Source organism: Lichtheimia ornata, assembly GCF_029851405.1.
Source record: "Lichtheimia ornata isolate CBS 291.66 chromosome Unknown scaffold00098, whole genome shotgun sequence".
Lineage (NCBI taxonomy): Eukaryota > Fungi > Mucoromycota > Mucoromycetes > Mucorales > Lichtheimiaceae > Lichtheimia > Lichtheimia ornata.
Genome location: NW_026695418.1, coordinates 12104 through 27094, shown reverse-complemented (window position 1 = coordinate 27094; position 14991 = coordinate 12104). Strand labels below are relative to the sequence as shown.

Sequence of the window (14991 nt, the reverse complement as noted above, 5' to 3'; positions counted from 1 at the left end):
TTGCATAGCGTGGAATAAAAGGGAACTTTTCCAATACCAAAAGATCATTGTGCTATGTTGTCTTTATTGTACATGTGATTCTATAAGCCAATTTCATCGAATAAATCATCGACTTTATCTCGTTCATCATCATCACTGCTATGGATCATAATGGTGTCTTTTTCCTTGTCTGAAGGCTTGTTGCTACTATGCCTGGTGGTGGTGGTGGTGGTGGTGGTGGCAGGTATATCCAATGACATGTCACTACTGCTGTTGCTTCGAGTGGTGGTAATAGGTATATCCAAGGACATGTTGTAACTCTTGCTACCATGATTTTGAAATGGCGAACTAATGTCTTCATCATCATCATTCATCATGAGATCTAAACCATCTTGTGTGGCATCACTATCATCATCGTCATCTACTTGATCGTTCTTCAAAGGTGATTTTTTGAACATGATGATGGGCGTGGAGGAACGTGAAGGAGGAGGTTCAAGAGATGATGATATTTGTGGTGAGAGTGATCGTTCTCGTGTAGGCGTCTTTTCCATTGCTGGCATTCCAAGGCCGAATTCTGAATCCATCAAATCCACCACTGATTTCTTGGGTTCTACATCGTCGTCTTCTTTTTCACTAGTGTCACTTGTCGACATGGCAACATCCTGCTGCTTATCCACTTTGGCTCTTCTCGATGGTGTTTTTCGCCTGGTGGTGGTTGTTGGCATATCCATGCTGGATAAAGTATCGATACCAAATTCATCATCCATAACATCCACGGTCGCTTTCTTTTTCCTTCTGGTGGTTGTTGTTTTTGGCTTTGGTGTATCCACGATAGATGACGTATCAGCACCAAATTCATCATCCATAGCATCCACTGTTGTTTTCTTTTTCCTTCTGGTGGTGGTTGCTCTTTTGGGCACATCAATGGACATATCAACACCAAATTCATCATCCATAGCATCCACTGTTGTCTTCTTTTTCCCTCGCGTCGTTGTTGCTCTTTTGGGCGCTGTGCTGGTGCTGGCAGATGTACTTTCATCTTCATCCATCTTTTTCTTTTGTCGTGCTTTGGTGGTGGTGGTTGCTTTCTTTGGCTTCTTCTTGTCATCATCCTCAGTATTCACCTTTCGTCGAGTTTTTGCTTTTGGCTGTTCATCCAAGGCATCTGACCAGGGAAGTGATCGTCGTCGTCGCGGTGGCCTTGAAGTTGAGGATGAGGATGATGGCTGAGTGGTGATACTTGTCGATGATGGTTGTGGTGGTTGTGGTGCTGGTGCTAGTGTAGCTGTTGTAACATTTGGCTGTTTTTCAGATACAGCGGTGTCCTTGGATATTGCCGCCTTGGCCTTGGAGGGGGGATTGGTATCATTTGTTGTTGTAGATGGTGGTGGTTTTCTGGTAGGCGCATAATCAAAATCATCACCGTTGATCATGAACATTTTTAGCGTCGCGACACAATGCTTGCATTTTCCTCCTTTGCCAACGGGACATGAGCACACTCCACCCGATATAACTAAGTCTCTGTTAGTCATTGTATCCATCCTCATCCTATAAACATGTACATACCAATATTGCCACCACTTGGCTTTTCCAACGTGATATGCACATTGTATGGCTCAGCTGCTGTTCCTTTCGCCTTGGTAAATAACGTGATCTTCTCTTCGTTGCCAGAGAATTCAGTTTGGTCAAGAGAGTCAAGGATAGATCCACCACGCTTGTAGGCACCTTGGTTGTCAATGTACTTTACGATCATATCATCTTTGAGCGCATATGAAAACGACTCCATCAAATCCACTGGATCACCATGATACGGTTCTTGGATCCCTTCATGCTGCTCCGGCTCTTTTGGTGGTGATAATGGTGAAGTGGTGGTGTCCTTGTCGCCATTGTGGATCGCTTCTTTCATGATGGTATCACTCTGTATAGGATCCCCAACAGGGATAGCTGCCTCCATGCATAATTTCCACTTCTCATAGGTTGATGCATTCTAGATATCCAAATGTTAAATCAACAAGCAGGTTTGCAAGCATCTTTTCTTTTACTTACCGATGCAGATACACTATGCGTCAATCTCTCTTCAAAATGCTCAGTCGTGGTAAGCTCCTCATTTTTCAAATGCTTCACCAACGGCACCAGGGAGTCAGACGTTATCTCTGGAGGTAAATCCCTGGATTCATATTAGCCAAAATTGATCAAATGGCAACATTATACACTACTTACAGCAGGGATGGAGATTTTAAAGATAACGTATCACCTTCACTACTTGCTTTGTCGGCTTGGATCATAGTAGAACTACCATCAATCATGTTAGATAGGTGTGGATCAATGCACCACTGCTACAACTTACAAGTCACCTTCCCACCGGGAACGATTCTTGGATTTCTCCTCATTCAGGTATACATTTTGGATACTCGATAAGTAAGGATGATCTTCCACCTTGCGAGCTTCTTGTCGAGAGAAATGCAAACAAAGAGAGCGAGACAAATCCAAATGATGACGATGCTGCATACTATTATATAATGTTAGATGGCTTACTCGAGTGTATCATCACCATTATCCACTTACCATGTAATTTGATCAATGAGCTCTTCATGATGCGCATCACAGTAATCCCGAGAATACATGTATATAGGGCACGCTGCATTCATCTCTTGTAATCGCTCATAGGTTGCTTTTCGAAGCCTCGTCAATAATCCTTCCTGTTTGCTAGTAGTAGACTTTGAATGAGATCATCGTGTAGCAAATACAATTCACGTGATACCTTTTGCTTGTTTCATTCACGACCACTTGACGAAAAAGAAGTTTTTCATCGACAAAGAAAATTAGGGTACTCCAAAGAACCATCAATACACGACTCATTCATGTTGCCAATCGAAAAACATCTTACCCAGCTATCGATAATGATGCCATTGCATCCGACCAACCTTGGATAGCCGCCTTTGCATCGGTTGTCAATACTATGCCATGTTCTATTGATGGTGCTTGGTCGCACAGGGACAGAGTGATGTTCACAAAGAGCGCCTATTCTTCGTATAAGCTATCGAAAAAGAATAAATGGAGGAATCAACGGACCTGCTTGATAAAAGGGGTATCGCTTATGCAAAAGAGCTTGTTGGCATCATCTGTAACACAATGGATCGTACAAGAAGAAGGTGCCTGTGATGCTGCTGGATCGTACGGAACAAGGCATCGCCGCATCCACTGCTCGGCTGTTGTATTATGCTGATGGTATATAGACATGCTCCATCCAAGTAAAAGGTTGATCTGAAGCTTTGAAGTAGGGAGCTCATAGCACGCCATACGCAGCTCTGCACGTATCTTGTTGATGAATAGCATGACTTGATCCAGTCTCTTGTCGCCACAAGGATGCATAAAGTGAACGGCGAGACTCTTGTTATTCTTGAATGAAGCGAGATCAGTGTTACATGGTTGAGGATCGTGAATGAAAGCAGGAAGAATGACATACTGAATCGTATACTGTCAGAATGTCGCGAGCCAATGCGCGAATGGGCATTGGGTGGTTGCCATCGTCTGGACAATAAAAGACGTGTGTATCCTTCAGGTGTTGATAATAATGTATGGCTGCGATAGCTGGGTGTCCTTGTAACCAAATGATATCATACATGGAAGAGATGCAGTGGATTGCTCTGTGCAGGAAATTCACGCTAATCTCAGCAGCCCCTCTCCCACTCACTCACTGATACCACTCCAATGCTGTCATCTGAAAGCAATCACTTTTGACATCATCATCATCATTCAATAACTGAAGGAGAGCGTGCCTTTTCATAAATGGATACAACCCAACACACGACATACTAGCATACCAGTTTATTGGTGTTATTGTCATTGATACAACGCCTTGCCCCACAAACAGCATTTGACATGTCGGGGGTGTTGGGTGATCGTGGTGGGTGGCGATGGGGGGTATACACAGGGTTACTCCCCCACATTCAGGCTGTCGGAGGCACAAGTAGTGAATTCTGCTTTGTCAACGGATAAAGCTTGATCATATAATAAGAAACCCACATCCATTCCCACCCCATTCTTCCTTCCTCTCTCTCTCTCTCTCTCTCTTCTTTTTTATTACTCATTCTAATTATCAAAATGGCTCCTCAACTTCCTCATCCTATTCGCTTGGCCCCTCAACCCGAAGCCCAACCCACCAAGGTTGGCGTCAAGTCTCCCGAAGATGTAGTCGTCGTCGCTGCTGTACGCACTGCCATGACTAAGGGTCGCAAAGGTGGTTTGAAGAATACACGTGCCGATGGTAAGCTTTTCCTTCTTTATTCAGAAACAACACATACAAGCATGGACTCATTGTGTATGAATAGAGTTGTTGTCATTTGTCTTTAAGGGCATCATTGAACGCACTGGCATTGATCCCAAGCTTGTTCAAGACATTTGCGTTGGCAATGTGGACGGCAAGGGTGGTTTGGCTACTCCTTCGCGTATGGCTGCTTTGGCTGCTGGTTTCCCGGATACCACCAGTGTCATGACTACCAACCGTCAATGTGCTTCTGGTTTGCAAGCCTGTGTACAAATTGCTTCTTCCATCCAAGCAGGTCTTCTCGATATCGGTATTGGCGCTGGCGTCGAATCCATGAGCAATGACTACTTTGATCGCAACCGCAAAATGTCCAAGAAGCTTCCTCAAGAGGTCCCTGTCGCTGCTGATTGTTTGGTCCCCATGGGGTAAGCAACATTAAGGGTGATTCATGCAAAAATTAACATTACCCCCTCTTAGTGTCACCTCTGAAAATGTGGCTTCTGATTATGGTCTTACTCGTCAAGAACAAGATGAATTTGCTGTGGCATCTCACAAGAAGGCTGCTGCTGCTCAAGCTGCTGGTTACTTTAAGGAGGAGATTATCCCTGTCAAGGCTACCGTGTACGACAAGGATGGTGAAAACCCAAAGGAAGTCTTGGTGGATCAAGATGATGGTATCCGTGCCAACTCTTCTGTCGAAAGCCTTGCCAAGCTCAAGCCCGTCTTTAAAAAGGATGGCTCTACGACCGCTGGTAGCGCTTCTCAAATCTCGGATGGTGCTGCTGCCGTGTTGCTCATGAAGCGTAAGACTGCTCTCGCTCTTGGTATGCCCATCCTTGGTAAATACGTTACTTCCGCTGTCGTTGGTGTAAGTAAAAAAAGAGGATCATGTGAGGATACGCATTAGGTTGACATGGTGGTGATGATCCTTTAGGTGCCTCCTCGTATCATGGGTGTGGGTCCTGCTTATGCTATCCCTGTGGCCATTGAACGTGCTGGTATCACTCAAGATGATGTCGACATTTTCGAAATCAACGAGGCTTTCGCTTCTCAAGCTCTTTACACCGTCCGTGTCTTGGGTATTCCTTTTGAAAAGGTCAACCCCAAGGGTGGTGCTATCGCCATTGGCCATCCACTTGGGTAAGTGTCACGTGATGTCCTGGCTATGACATTCGGCTGATGATATTTGGAACCTTAGATGCACTGGTGCTCGTCAAGTGTGTACCCTCTTCCCTGAATTGAAGCGCACCAACAAGCGTATTGGTATCACTACCATGTGCATGGGAACTGGTAAGTTGGAAATGGGTCATTGCTATAATCGCTGTACTAATGGTAATTGTGCTTAGGTATGGGTATGGCCTGTGTCTGGGAACGCGAGTAAACAATTCGTGTACTTTTCAGTAGCGTGACATCTATTTAAACAACGATTTTATATACCTTGTACAAAATCCATTAAAGTGATCAATAACAATGACAAAGATGACTTGTGAGAATTATGCTTGAGGATGAATGATGATGATAGTAATTAAGGTGAATGCTATGGACATGATGACCACCCGTTAATGAATGTGAAGTAAAAGATCAATTTGCGTTATCCACTCTTCTCAATGACAAGAATACTTTGTTTTCAATTGGATATAGTAACCGAGAAAAAACAGCTACTGTGCTCATCCACATAAAGCGTCTGTATTTAAAGACTATTTGTAAACAATGGAATGGCATATACGACTCGTAATTTCAAAACTACTGCTCAACCACGGTGAGGCAGGGCAATACAACTGTTCTCAGCTATAATATATAAATAAAGAGATGAATTAAAGTGAAACCGAAACAACACCGTGATTATACGACTTACTATCCTCCCAGTGACAGATATCGCCGTAAAGTTTACATTCGGCTTGACTTCGCAAATCGTGGCATTTATTATCTCCAAAGAAACCATCGTCGAGAGCGTTGGCCGTAGCAAGGGTGGTGGCAATAGCAAAAACGAGTGCAGAGAACTTCATTGGAAATGATGTATGACGACGTTGTTGCGTAAGAGGGAATATCAACGTGGCTCGTTATATACTCCACGATGCGTCTTCCGGGGAACCTTATTGTTTTGAGTAAGATCTCTACCTTACTACTCACATCAAAAGTAAGGAGTAAAATCACCTAATATTGCGTACGTTTACACATAGATACCCTCTTCTACTACGTACGGTATTATGCGAATGCAAAGCACCTTTCAAAGGGGAAGGGAAACTGATGCCGATATGCAAGAACGCCTCTGGTTAGGAGAAGTTGGCGAAACTATGACGGCAATCGCTGTAAATGCATGCATGGTGTACACAAAAAAAAGCATTGAAGCAGCAGCCTGCTAGTTTCAATCTGATGCTATTCATTAATGGCTATTGACATAAGCCTAATTCACATGTCATAAGGACAATGACAAGAACAACAATAAAGTTGATAAACGCATTCTTGTAATTCATATTGCTATAACGTGTGCTTCTTCGAAGGAAGAGGAAAGAAGAGTTCTCCTCATTGCTATGCTAGCTATTATTCGTGGGAGAGGATGTTGCATCCAAAGTTCGCCGATTTATGCATACAGAACGCCATTCCCCAACAAGTGAGCTCCTTGATAAACACGTCCACCTTGTGCTAATGATGTTGCCGCAGATCATTTTGTTCCATGCATGCTTTTCCTCTATCATGCCTCCTTTGCTTACATACAGTCTTCAGCATCCAAGCTTTGACGTGTATCATGAAGATGGGTACTATGTATGATCATTTCTAAATCTTGTCGATACGAGTGGGCACATTGTACTCGAGATTATCAACTTTGGCGTCTCATTGTGATTATTGTCATTGTGGGCTCTTGTAAAGGGGTATGGCCTAATCTAACAATGTTTGTTTTCTTTTGATATAGCCATCTCCAGTGACGAAATTTGTAAACCTTTTTAAAAAGGATGGCTCTGCTGCCGCTGGTAGCGTTTCTCAACCTTGGATGTGCTGCTGTTGTTGCTGTGTTGCTCATAAAGCTTGAAACTGCTCTTGCTCTTGGTATGTTCATCCTTGTAAGTACATCACTTCCGCAGTCGTTGGTGTAAGTAATAAGTGGATCATGGGAGAGGATAGGCATAAAGTTGACATGGTGATGATGCATTAGATAAGTGCCTCCTCGTATTGTATGTAAATTCTTGGAGCCGTTAACAGCGTGATAGGATCTCTAACATTGTCAATGCATGGATCACACACATATATTTTCTTCATCACTATACATAATAAAGCAGCACGTCGTATCTGCATGACGACCGTTTGGATTAATCCTCGTTGCTATGATACCATAAAACAACGCTATTGGGCTCCAAGGACTACACAACAGCAATTCCTTCAAGGAACGTGCAACTCATTCGCCCAATCTCCTAGCAAGCTTTTCTAGAGGATAACATGCCAACCATGTAGCAATCGGCCATGGATACGATGTATACCAGGAAATTCAAACGTTTATTTTACATCCAACATGTTGGCGGCATGGTTCGATCTCCTTGGGCATTTATTCCAAATGTGTGTCCGTGCGTCGATCACTTTCGGAGAATTCCAAAAATAGATGACATGACACATAGTAATGTTGATGTTGTTCAAAACCTGAGCTATGAATCCAGCCATGTGAAAATACGACTTCTAAACGTGGATAAAGTATATTGATGTGGGTATCACAGGGAGAGAGAGAGAATGCTTAAAAGTAGACAACATCCACAGCCTGTACGCATGCTGTATGCTATTAAAAAGATGGAGAGAGATGAAAAAAAGGCACCAAAACATTGTTCCAGACAGCGGGATCACGCATCCAATGTGGACCCCGCGTGCCCAAAAAAAAGGTGGTCCAGAACGAGAGGATTCATTTTTGCAGAACCTTTTAGTGTATTTGACTAAATTTATAACACGTACCCAAGCAATCATCTAACGTGATATAGCTTATCGTGCATTATCACCACCACCATCATCATCCTTACCCATCTCTCCCATATATGAACTTTTCACGTAAAAATAGACAAGATGACAATATTTACTACTACAAAGTACATGTATAAAGATGTTGTATTATGCAAGATTGGGTTTATGTTCAATGGTGGGTTCATCAGGCTTCATATTTTCTTGAAGTTCACGTTGTGTGCCCATGTTGGCCATGCCTGGTGTGGGTGTGGGATAATAGTAACCACCTTGTGTGTTATAGTAATCAGCTCCCATATCATGTTCAGGATGATGGTAGTATTGGTTGCTGCTGTTGTTGTAATCCATAGCTGCCATATTACCGTAGCCAGCGGCAGCGGTAGCTGTGGTGGGTGAAGTAGGTGGGACAAATGGGCGCTGTTGATGTTGTTGAAAGGGTGAAGATCCACCACCAAAGCCGCTATGGTTACTGGTTTCGGCCATGTTGTTGAATGCAAAGTCATCAGGTTCGTGCTTGAGTCGTTGCTTACGCGAGTTGTCTCTGCTGCTACGTCGAATGAACCAAATCACCAGACCACCAATAATAGCAAGACCCACTAGCAGTAGTAGTAGCAGCATCCTTTAGTATCATTTTTACAAAGAACGCAAAGAACAATGAAACTTACCGACACCACCAACAACCGAGCCAGCTACGACAGCTGTTGTGTTGGTACCATTGTTGCCTTGTTGCTGTTGTTGCTGTTGATCACCTTGCTGTTGCTGGTTGTTATTGTTATTTTGTTGTTGGTTGTTATCGTTATTGGATGATGAGGAGGATGAATCAGAGTTATCGGAGGAGGACGAGGAGCTGTCAGTGGCCTTGCCATGGTTATGATTAGAGGATGAGGTGGGTTTATCTTCGGATGATGATTGTTGCTGGTTATTGTTATCGTTTGATTGGGTAGGTGTTGGTTGTTGACTATTGTTATTGTCATTGCTGTTGTTGGAAGAGGTAGGTTGTGCACCCGAAGAGTTGGTGGGATCTTGAGACTGTTGCTGATCACTTTGTTGAGCATTATCAGATTGCTGTTGGTCAGGAGAAGATGCTGTAGCTGAAGGCGAGCTATCACTGCCACCGCCACCACCACTACTGCTGCTGCTGCTGTCACCACCTCCTAGTAGACCACCGCCATTGTCACCGCCTATGCCTAGTAAATCGGCACGTCCCACAGTGCTGCAAATATGTAAAAAGACGAGTACAAAGAATAGGAGCGATGTTGATGAAGGTAGTCGCATGCTTGATGTTGTATATAAAAAAGAAAGAAGGAAAAAGAGAGAGAGATCCTTTGGTATAGTCTTGGTTATAAATGGGGATGGTGCCTATCATTATTATTAGTATTTAGATCGGCGCTCGATCGCATGTTTCTTGGCTGTGTGATGGTGGATGATGATGGCCCTGACACACACACACTACTTACTGTCGATCCCATTGCCTCAATAAGCTATTCCCCATTTAGTCACACGTAATTGATCCTTACGATTCCAAGGAATCCAATGCTTCATTTTAATCAATGGATCGGTCACCCGAATACGTCTAATCCTTCTTGGTTTATTGTTGTTGTTGTTGTTGATTACTAGGCTTTTTCCCGGCTACTGCTAATCTTCCAGAGATGGCACCACCTGCTGCTCCACCATAAAACACGACACCACACCTTGCAATCAACTCCATGGCTAGCTTCAGTGTCACTATTCGAATATCCGTATTGGCTGGTGCCTTTGCAAAGAACAATCGATGTCGCGTATCAGGTTGAAACGTCAACTTGCCAAGGACACCCATGCTCACCAACGTCCCTGCAGTGGCAGCCCATCCTGAACGAGGTGGATAATACTCTTTCAGTAACTCGCTTGTCGAACGATCTAGTTGATGGGCATGAGTCCAATCGTAGCTTCCTCTATATGATAAATAGATAGATACCTTGTAGGCTTGGTGGTGGAGGACCTTGACACAACTTTGCTGCCTCGTAATCGACGCCATTGAAGACCTTGGAGAATGTGAAATAGCCAATGGGGGCACCAATGAGAAATGCTGGAAGGAAAACGGCCATGAAGGAAGGTGGGGGTATATAATACAAGTGAAAGAAATGGCTTTTGCAAGCACACACACCCTGGCATAAATTCCGCTTTGTTGCATGATATCATTTTGCCATCACCACGCCATGGTCATTTGGATTGTGGGAGAAAGAGAGCCATATCGTGAAGGCCTATTTCTATTGCTAGAACATCCCAAATATGAGGACATGTATCGCTCACCAAAAAGGACTATGCACCATAGCCTGTGAACTTGCTGGGGATGAGCAAAGAGCCTTTGATGTGATCATTGTCCATGCATAATAAAAACGTGATTCGAGATAAAGAAACCTTAAAACAATGAAGCTGATCCAACATCTCAAACCACATGCTGCTGTGCTTGTCCATTTAATTAAGTGTAAGCAGCAATGATCCCTCAATTACATTAAAGATGCATTTAACATGCAAGGAGCAAAGTATGCCTACTGGGACTGTGGATGTAAGATGTCAGCGACGTGTGTGTTATGCGAAGGTAATCCATATCGATATCCAAGGGATTAATTGAGGGCAATAATAAGAGGTTGTTCGATGATGCTTGTGTCAGATTTTTCAAAGTCGCATGTCATGGATAAGCATATAATAGACACGTGTCAACGTTTTGGCCAGCAGAGTTTCAATGGGGATGATAAGTACAGCTTGCCCTCATATCCCATTCGATGATTTGAGACATCAGCTATTATGGAAAAGCATGCTCTTCTTATAGAGATCATGATAGGATCTCGATCGATCCCCTCGACTTGACCAGCAAGCATTGGATCAAACAAAGTTGAACATAATGTTGTCAGGAGGAGTAGCATGGCATAGGTTTATTAAACGTTGTTACTAAGCAAAGAATCATGATCCATATAGCCAACAAGTTGGGCAAATGAATGAAGCAGACTCGTTTTAGTAAGGTTGAAATCGTGTAAAAATGGGATCTAGACGGTGCCTTTCAGGTTGCTGGTGGAGATCTAAAAAGGAAATGCAAGAGAGAGGTTTCGATCGGGTAATTCCCTTCTGTATTTGATGCGGATGCCATGTGCATTTTGTGGTGCGTGTGTAACATTCTACACGTATACGAGAGAAATAAAGGTGATGTGTTCATTTGACAAGCAGTAGTAGTATAGGCTACTATCGGATAGCTGTGATAGCAGGTGGTATCCATGGATGATGATGATGAGTGGGTCTGGACACGTGGATCAAGTGAATATGCCTGGTGGATGGTGCATGTTTCAGAGATTGGTGTTACACATGAGAGCATAAGCAAGAAACTCCCTTTTCCTCGTCGTCTTCAGGGGTAAAATGTCGTTTTTGTCTCTTGTTGTTTTAACTTGATCCCTTTTTACCTCGTTTGTTGTTTCTTTTGATAAGCAATCGAGTCATTGTGATCATATAAAAGACCAAGTGAAAGAAAAAGAGAGAAGCACAAGACCCATCATCTGCGGCCTAAACTCAGCATCTCACGGCACGCACGATATAATATACTTTAAGCAAGGTAACTGGTGGATAAAGAGATACAGTTGAAAGAGGACAAGCGGAGGCAGTATTGACAAGAAAGCGAATGTGAGCGTGTGTGTGTGCGTGTGTGCGTGCGTGTGTGTGTGTGTGCAGGTATCAAGTTGGGGGGCGTAATAGCTCATACGCTTGTTTCTCTCTTTCTCTCTTTTAGACATATACACGTACACTTTCTTTCCTTTTCTCTCTCTCTTTCTCTTTCTCTCTCTTCTCTCATTCCCCTACAATGACATCTGGAGGGAGCAATAATACTACTACTACCACTTCTCCTCATCCAACGGATGACAAGCCTGTTACTGCAGCAACTACAACACCACAGCAACAGCAACAGCAACCCACCACTGTTCCAGTACAACAACAACCACCATCAGGGGCTATTCCTTTCAATGGAGTCATGACACCGACATCACCACCCTATCCACCTTATGTCACCTACATTGACCCTGAGCATGTGGATGAAGCGGGTGGGTATACTTATGTGTACCCCATGAGCCCACAGTTCTCTGTGCAGTATTATCAAGACTTGAATGGGTATCAAAGTTATCCAGGTTCGCCTGCATTACATCCACAGTCGCCGCCTGTCAACCCCACCAGTCCGCCATTCAGCCCTACCTTCCAACCTACTGGTGCTGCTCCTGGTACTTCAATCACTTTATCACCACCTACACATGCCTTTGTTCTACCATCGCATCATCATCATCAATTCCCTCCGTTGCACATTCCTTCTCCCGTGTTGACAGGCACCAATCATCCCCATCATCCACCCGGTTCGCCACCTCAATTCATTCAACCTCTACCCACATTATCCGCTGATCAGCGTCAAAAACAAGCTCAAGATCATTTCCATACGCATAACGTTTATGTACGTGGTTTGGCGGCAACTACAACAGATGATTCGTTCTTGGAGCTTTGCAGCGTGTAAGTGTATCAACACAAAGATTTTCTCTTTTTCTCTCTCTCTCTCTCTGTATTAACATTGAAAGCTTATTTATTAGATATGGCAAGATTACATCAAGCAAAGCTATCATCGATCAAAAAACGGGTGAATGCAAAGGATACGGTTTTGCTATGTATGAATCTGAAAAAGAGTGTCAACATGCCATTGATGGATTGAACAAAGCTGGATTGCAGGCATCATTTGCCAGAGTGGGTCAGGTACGTACATACGTCTTTATTCAAAGGATGGGAAATCAAAGGGGCTCATGGAACATGCTGTAGGAATCGTTTAGCTCCCGATTGAGAAGTCTCCAAGATGAAACATCAACCAACATTTATATTTCAAATCTACCTTTGGATATGACTGAACAGGTAAAAATAGGAAAAAAGGGATTATGGATCATTGTTTCGCTAATGAAGGATGGATCAATAGAAATTAGAAGACTTGTTCCAACCCCACAAGACCATTTCCAATCGTATCTTGAGAGATCCACAATCAGGAATAAGCCGTGGTGTTGGATTTGCCAGGTATGTATATACATTAGAGGATGAGAAATGGATTCTTATGATGATTGTTATAGATTGGCGGATCGTCATTCAGCATTGACTATTATTGAAAAGTTCAACGGCCATGCGATTGATGGATCTTCAGCACCTTTGCAAGTGAGATTTGCAGATTCGCCTGCCCAAAAGAGACTCAAGAGCCAAACAGCACGTAAACGAATACTCCGACCACGAGAATTTCAACCCATGGCTAGTTTCCCTGTACGATCCATGATGCCAGTGACACCAGAGACCATGCTTGGTATTGCACCTGCCAGTGCTACTGCTGCCGGTGTAGCTACAACGGCTGCTCCACAACCTGCCTACACATACTATCCTCATGATCCGCATCATCCTCAGTAAGTATATCTATATCTATGGGATGGGCCTTTAAGAGATAGCAAGGTATTCATGGACCTTTTTTTAGATACATTCATTATCCTGCAACGTTAATGACGACACCTATGCCTATGCATGCAGCTACGGCTACAGCAGCTTCGCCACATACAGCGCCACAGCAACAACAACAACCACAACCACAGCCGCAAGATACTACTGCTTTGGCATCTCCACCACCCACCACAGATGATAAGGAACTCAAGGAATTGACTGCAGCTGTAGAACAAAAATTGGACTTGACTAAACAATAGTAACTCAACAACAACAACAAACACCTCTCGCAAGCACTCACTCTCTCTCTCTCTCTCTCTTTCTCTCTCTTTTACTGCTCAACCCCCCCTTCACTACTGCCCATTCACCACTTTTTTTCACGCACGTTCGCAATGCATTCACCACCCACCAACAATCAATTTTTGTAATACAATTCGCACTTTTGCAAAAACACACAAATACGATCTACCCCTCGGGTATCAGGATTAAGGGAGAGGGGAAATGACATTTTGTATTACATTAGCAACAAACATGATTAAAAGGAGAGAGCTGATCAGTCGACATCTTGACATGTGTATACTACGATCTTCTCTTGCACACTTTAGCGCGCGCGAGTGGTACAGTAAAAGGATGATCCTTGCCGTGTCTTCCGTTGATTGATTTGGTTGTGCAACCTTCTCGGTCAAATCATTCCGTTGTCCCGAGCATGACAAGATCAGCAATGTACATGATGAGACTTGATAATGAGACTCTAGAGATCCATATTATCCATGCATTCATTGGCAGCAAACAATGTATGGTCTTGGACGTGTGTTAAATAAGAATGTAGCAAGGAACCCCGCTCATGATGTACATCGGATCGACAATCCGGTCATGATGTTGTACGCTTTTTTTTCTTTCTTTCCCCGCAAAACACATGGCATCTAAATGGGTGAGTGAGAGAGAGAAGGGTGGCACAAGGGTAAGCATCATGGTTACCTCTTGTGTGCAAAAAGAAATGCCTTGTTTCATATGGCTTTTTCTGGAAAGGAGGACAAGAAGTGATCGTTGATCGTTGTTCAGCAACCAAATGAGACAAAGCTCGGTTCATCACCCGGATCTCATCCCGTCATGGATAAAACTACACCCCCTTATCCTTCCCCCACCATCCTATGTACTATCACCTTGCATAAGAAACAAACAAAATAAGAGGTGGTGGTGGTTTGAATGATAACCATCATCTTATACTGCTTTGCTACTACTATTACTATTACTATTGTTATTGCTGCTCCTGCAAGTATGCAACAGCTGCTGCATCTTGCACACTATACACACCCACACACACATGCATACATACATAC

At 43.5% G+C, this 14991-nt stretch overlaps 5 protein-coding genes across 5 annotated transcripts; 2 read left to right on the top strand and 3 right to left on the bottom strand.

The window, feature by feature from the left end:
* Positions 1 to 80: 80 nt before the first annotated feature.
* O0I10_011709 (uncharacterized protein) lies at positions 81 to 3604 on the bottom strand (the record flags this gene model as incomplete). The annotated part of the gene is made up of 10 exons (XM_058491672.1): positions 81 to 1492; positions 1546 to 1966; positions 2026 to 2146; positions 2200 to 2271; positions 2327 to 2488; positions 2545 to 2685; positions 2741 to 2809; positions 2867 to 3000; positions 3052 to 3378; positions 3446 to 3604. The coding sequence occupies 10 exons, from the start codon at positions 3602 to 3604 to the stop codon at positions 81 to 83; spliced, it is 3018 nt and encodes a 1005-aa protein (XP_058337545.1).
* Positions 3605 to 4083: 479 nt separating this feature from the next.
* Positions 4084 to 5627, top strand: O0I10_011708 (uncharacterized protein; the record flags this gene model as incomplete). The annotated part of the gene is made up of 6 exons (XM_058491671.1): positions 4084 to 4246; positions 4311 to 4671; positions 4724 to 5114; positions 5181 to 5386; positions 5445 to 5536; positions 5593 to 5627. 6 exons carry the CDS (start codon positions 4084 to 4086, stop codon positions 5625 to 5627), a joined length of 1248 nt encoding a protein of 415 aa, XP_058337544.1.
* Positions 5628 to 8332: 2705 nt separating this feature from the next.
* O0I10_011707 (uncharacterized protein) lies at positions 8333 to 9457 on the bottom strand (the record flags this gene model as incomplete). The annotated part of the gene is made up of 2 exons (XM_058491670.1): positions 8333 to 8778; positions 8848 to 9457. The coding sequence occupies 2 exons, from the start codon at positions 9455 to 9457 to the stop codon at positions 8333 to 8335; spliced, it is 1056 nt and encodes a 351-aa protein (XP_058337543.1).
* A 313-nt stretch (positions 9458 to 9770) lies between these two features.
* On the bottom strand, positions 9771 to 10266 carry O0I10_011706 (uncharacterized protein; the record flags this gene model as incomplete). The annotated part of the gene is made up of 2 exons (XM_058491669.1): positions 9771 to 10078; positions 10137 to 10266. 2 exons carry the CDS (start codon positions 10264 to 10266, stop codon positions 9771 to 9773), a joined length of 438 nt encoding a protein of 145 aa, XP_058337542.1.
* Positions 10267 to 12008: 1742 nt separating this feature from the next.
* Positions 12009 to 13911, top strand: O0I10_011705 (uncharacterized protein; the record flags this gene model as incomplete). Its single annotated transcript, XM_058491668.1, has 6 exons — positions 12009 to 12700; positions 12778 to 12937; positions 13001 to 13090; positions 13152 to 13246; positions 13300 to 13620; positions 13689 to 13911. The coding sequence occupies 6 exons, from the start codon at positions 12009 to 12011 to the stop codon at positions 13909 to 13911; spliced, it is 1581 nt and encodes a 526-aa protein (XP_058337541.1).
* Between the last annotated feature and the right edge of the window lie 1080 nt (positions 13912 to 14991).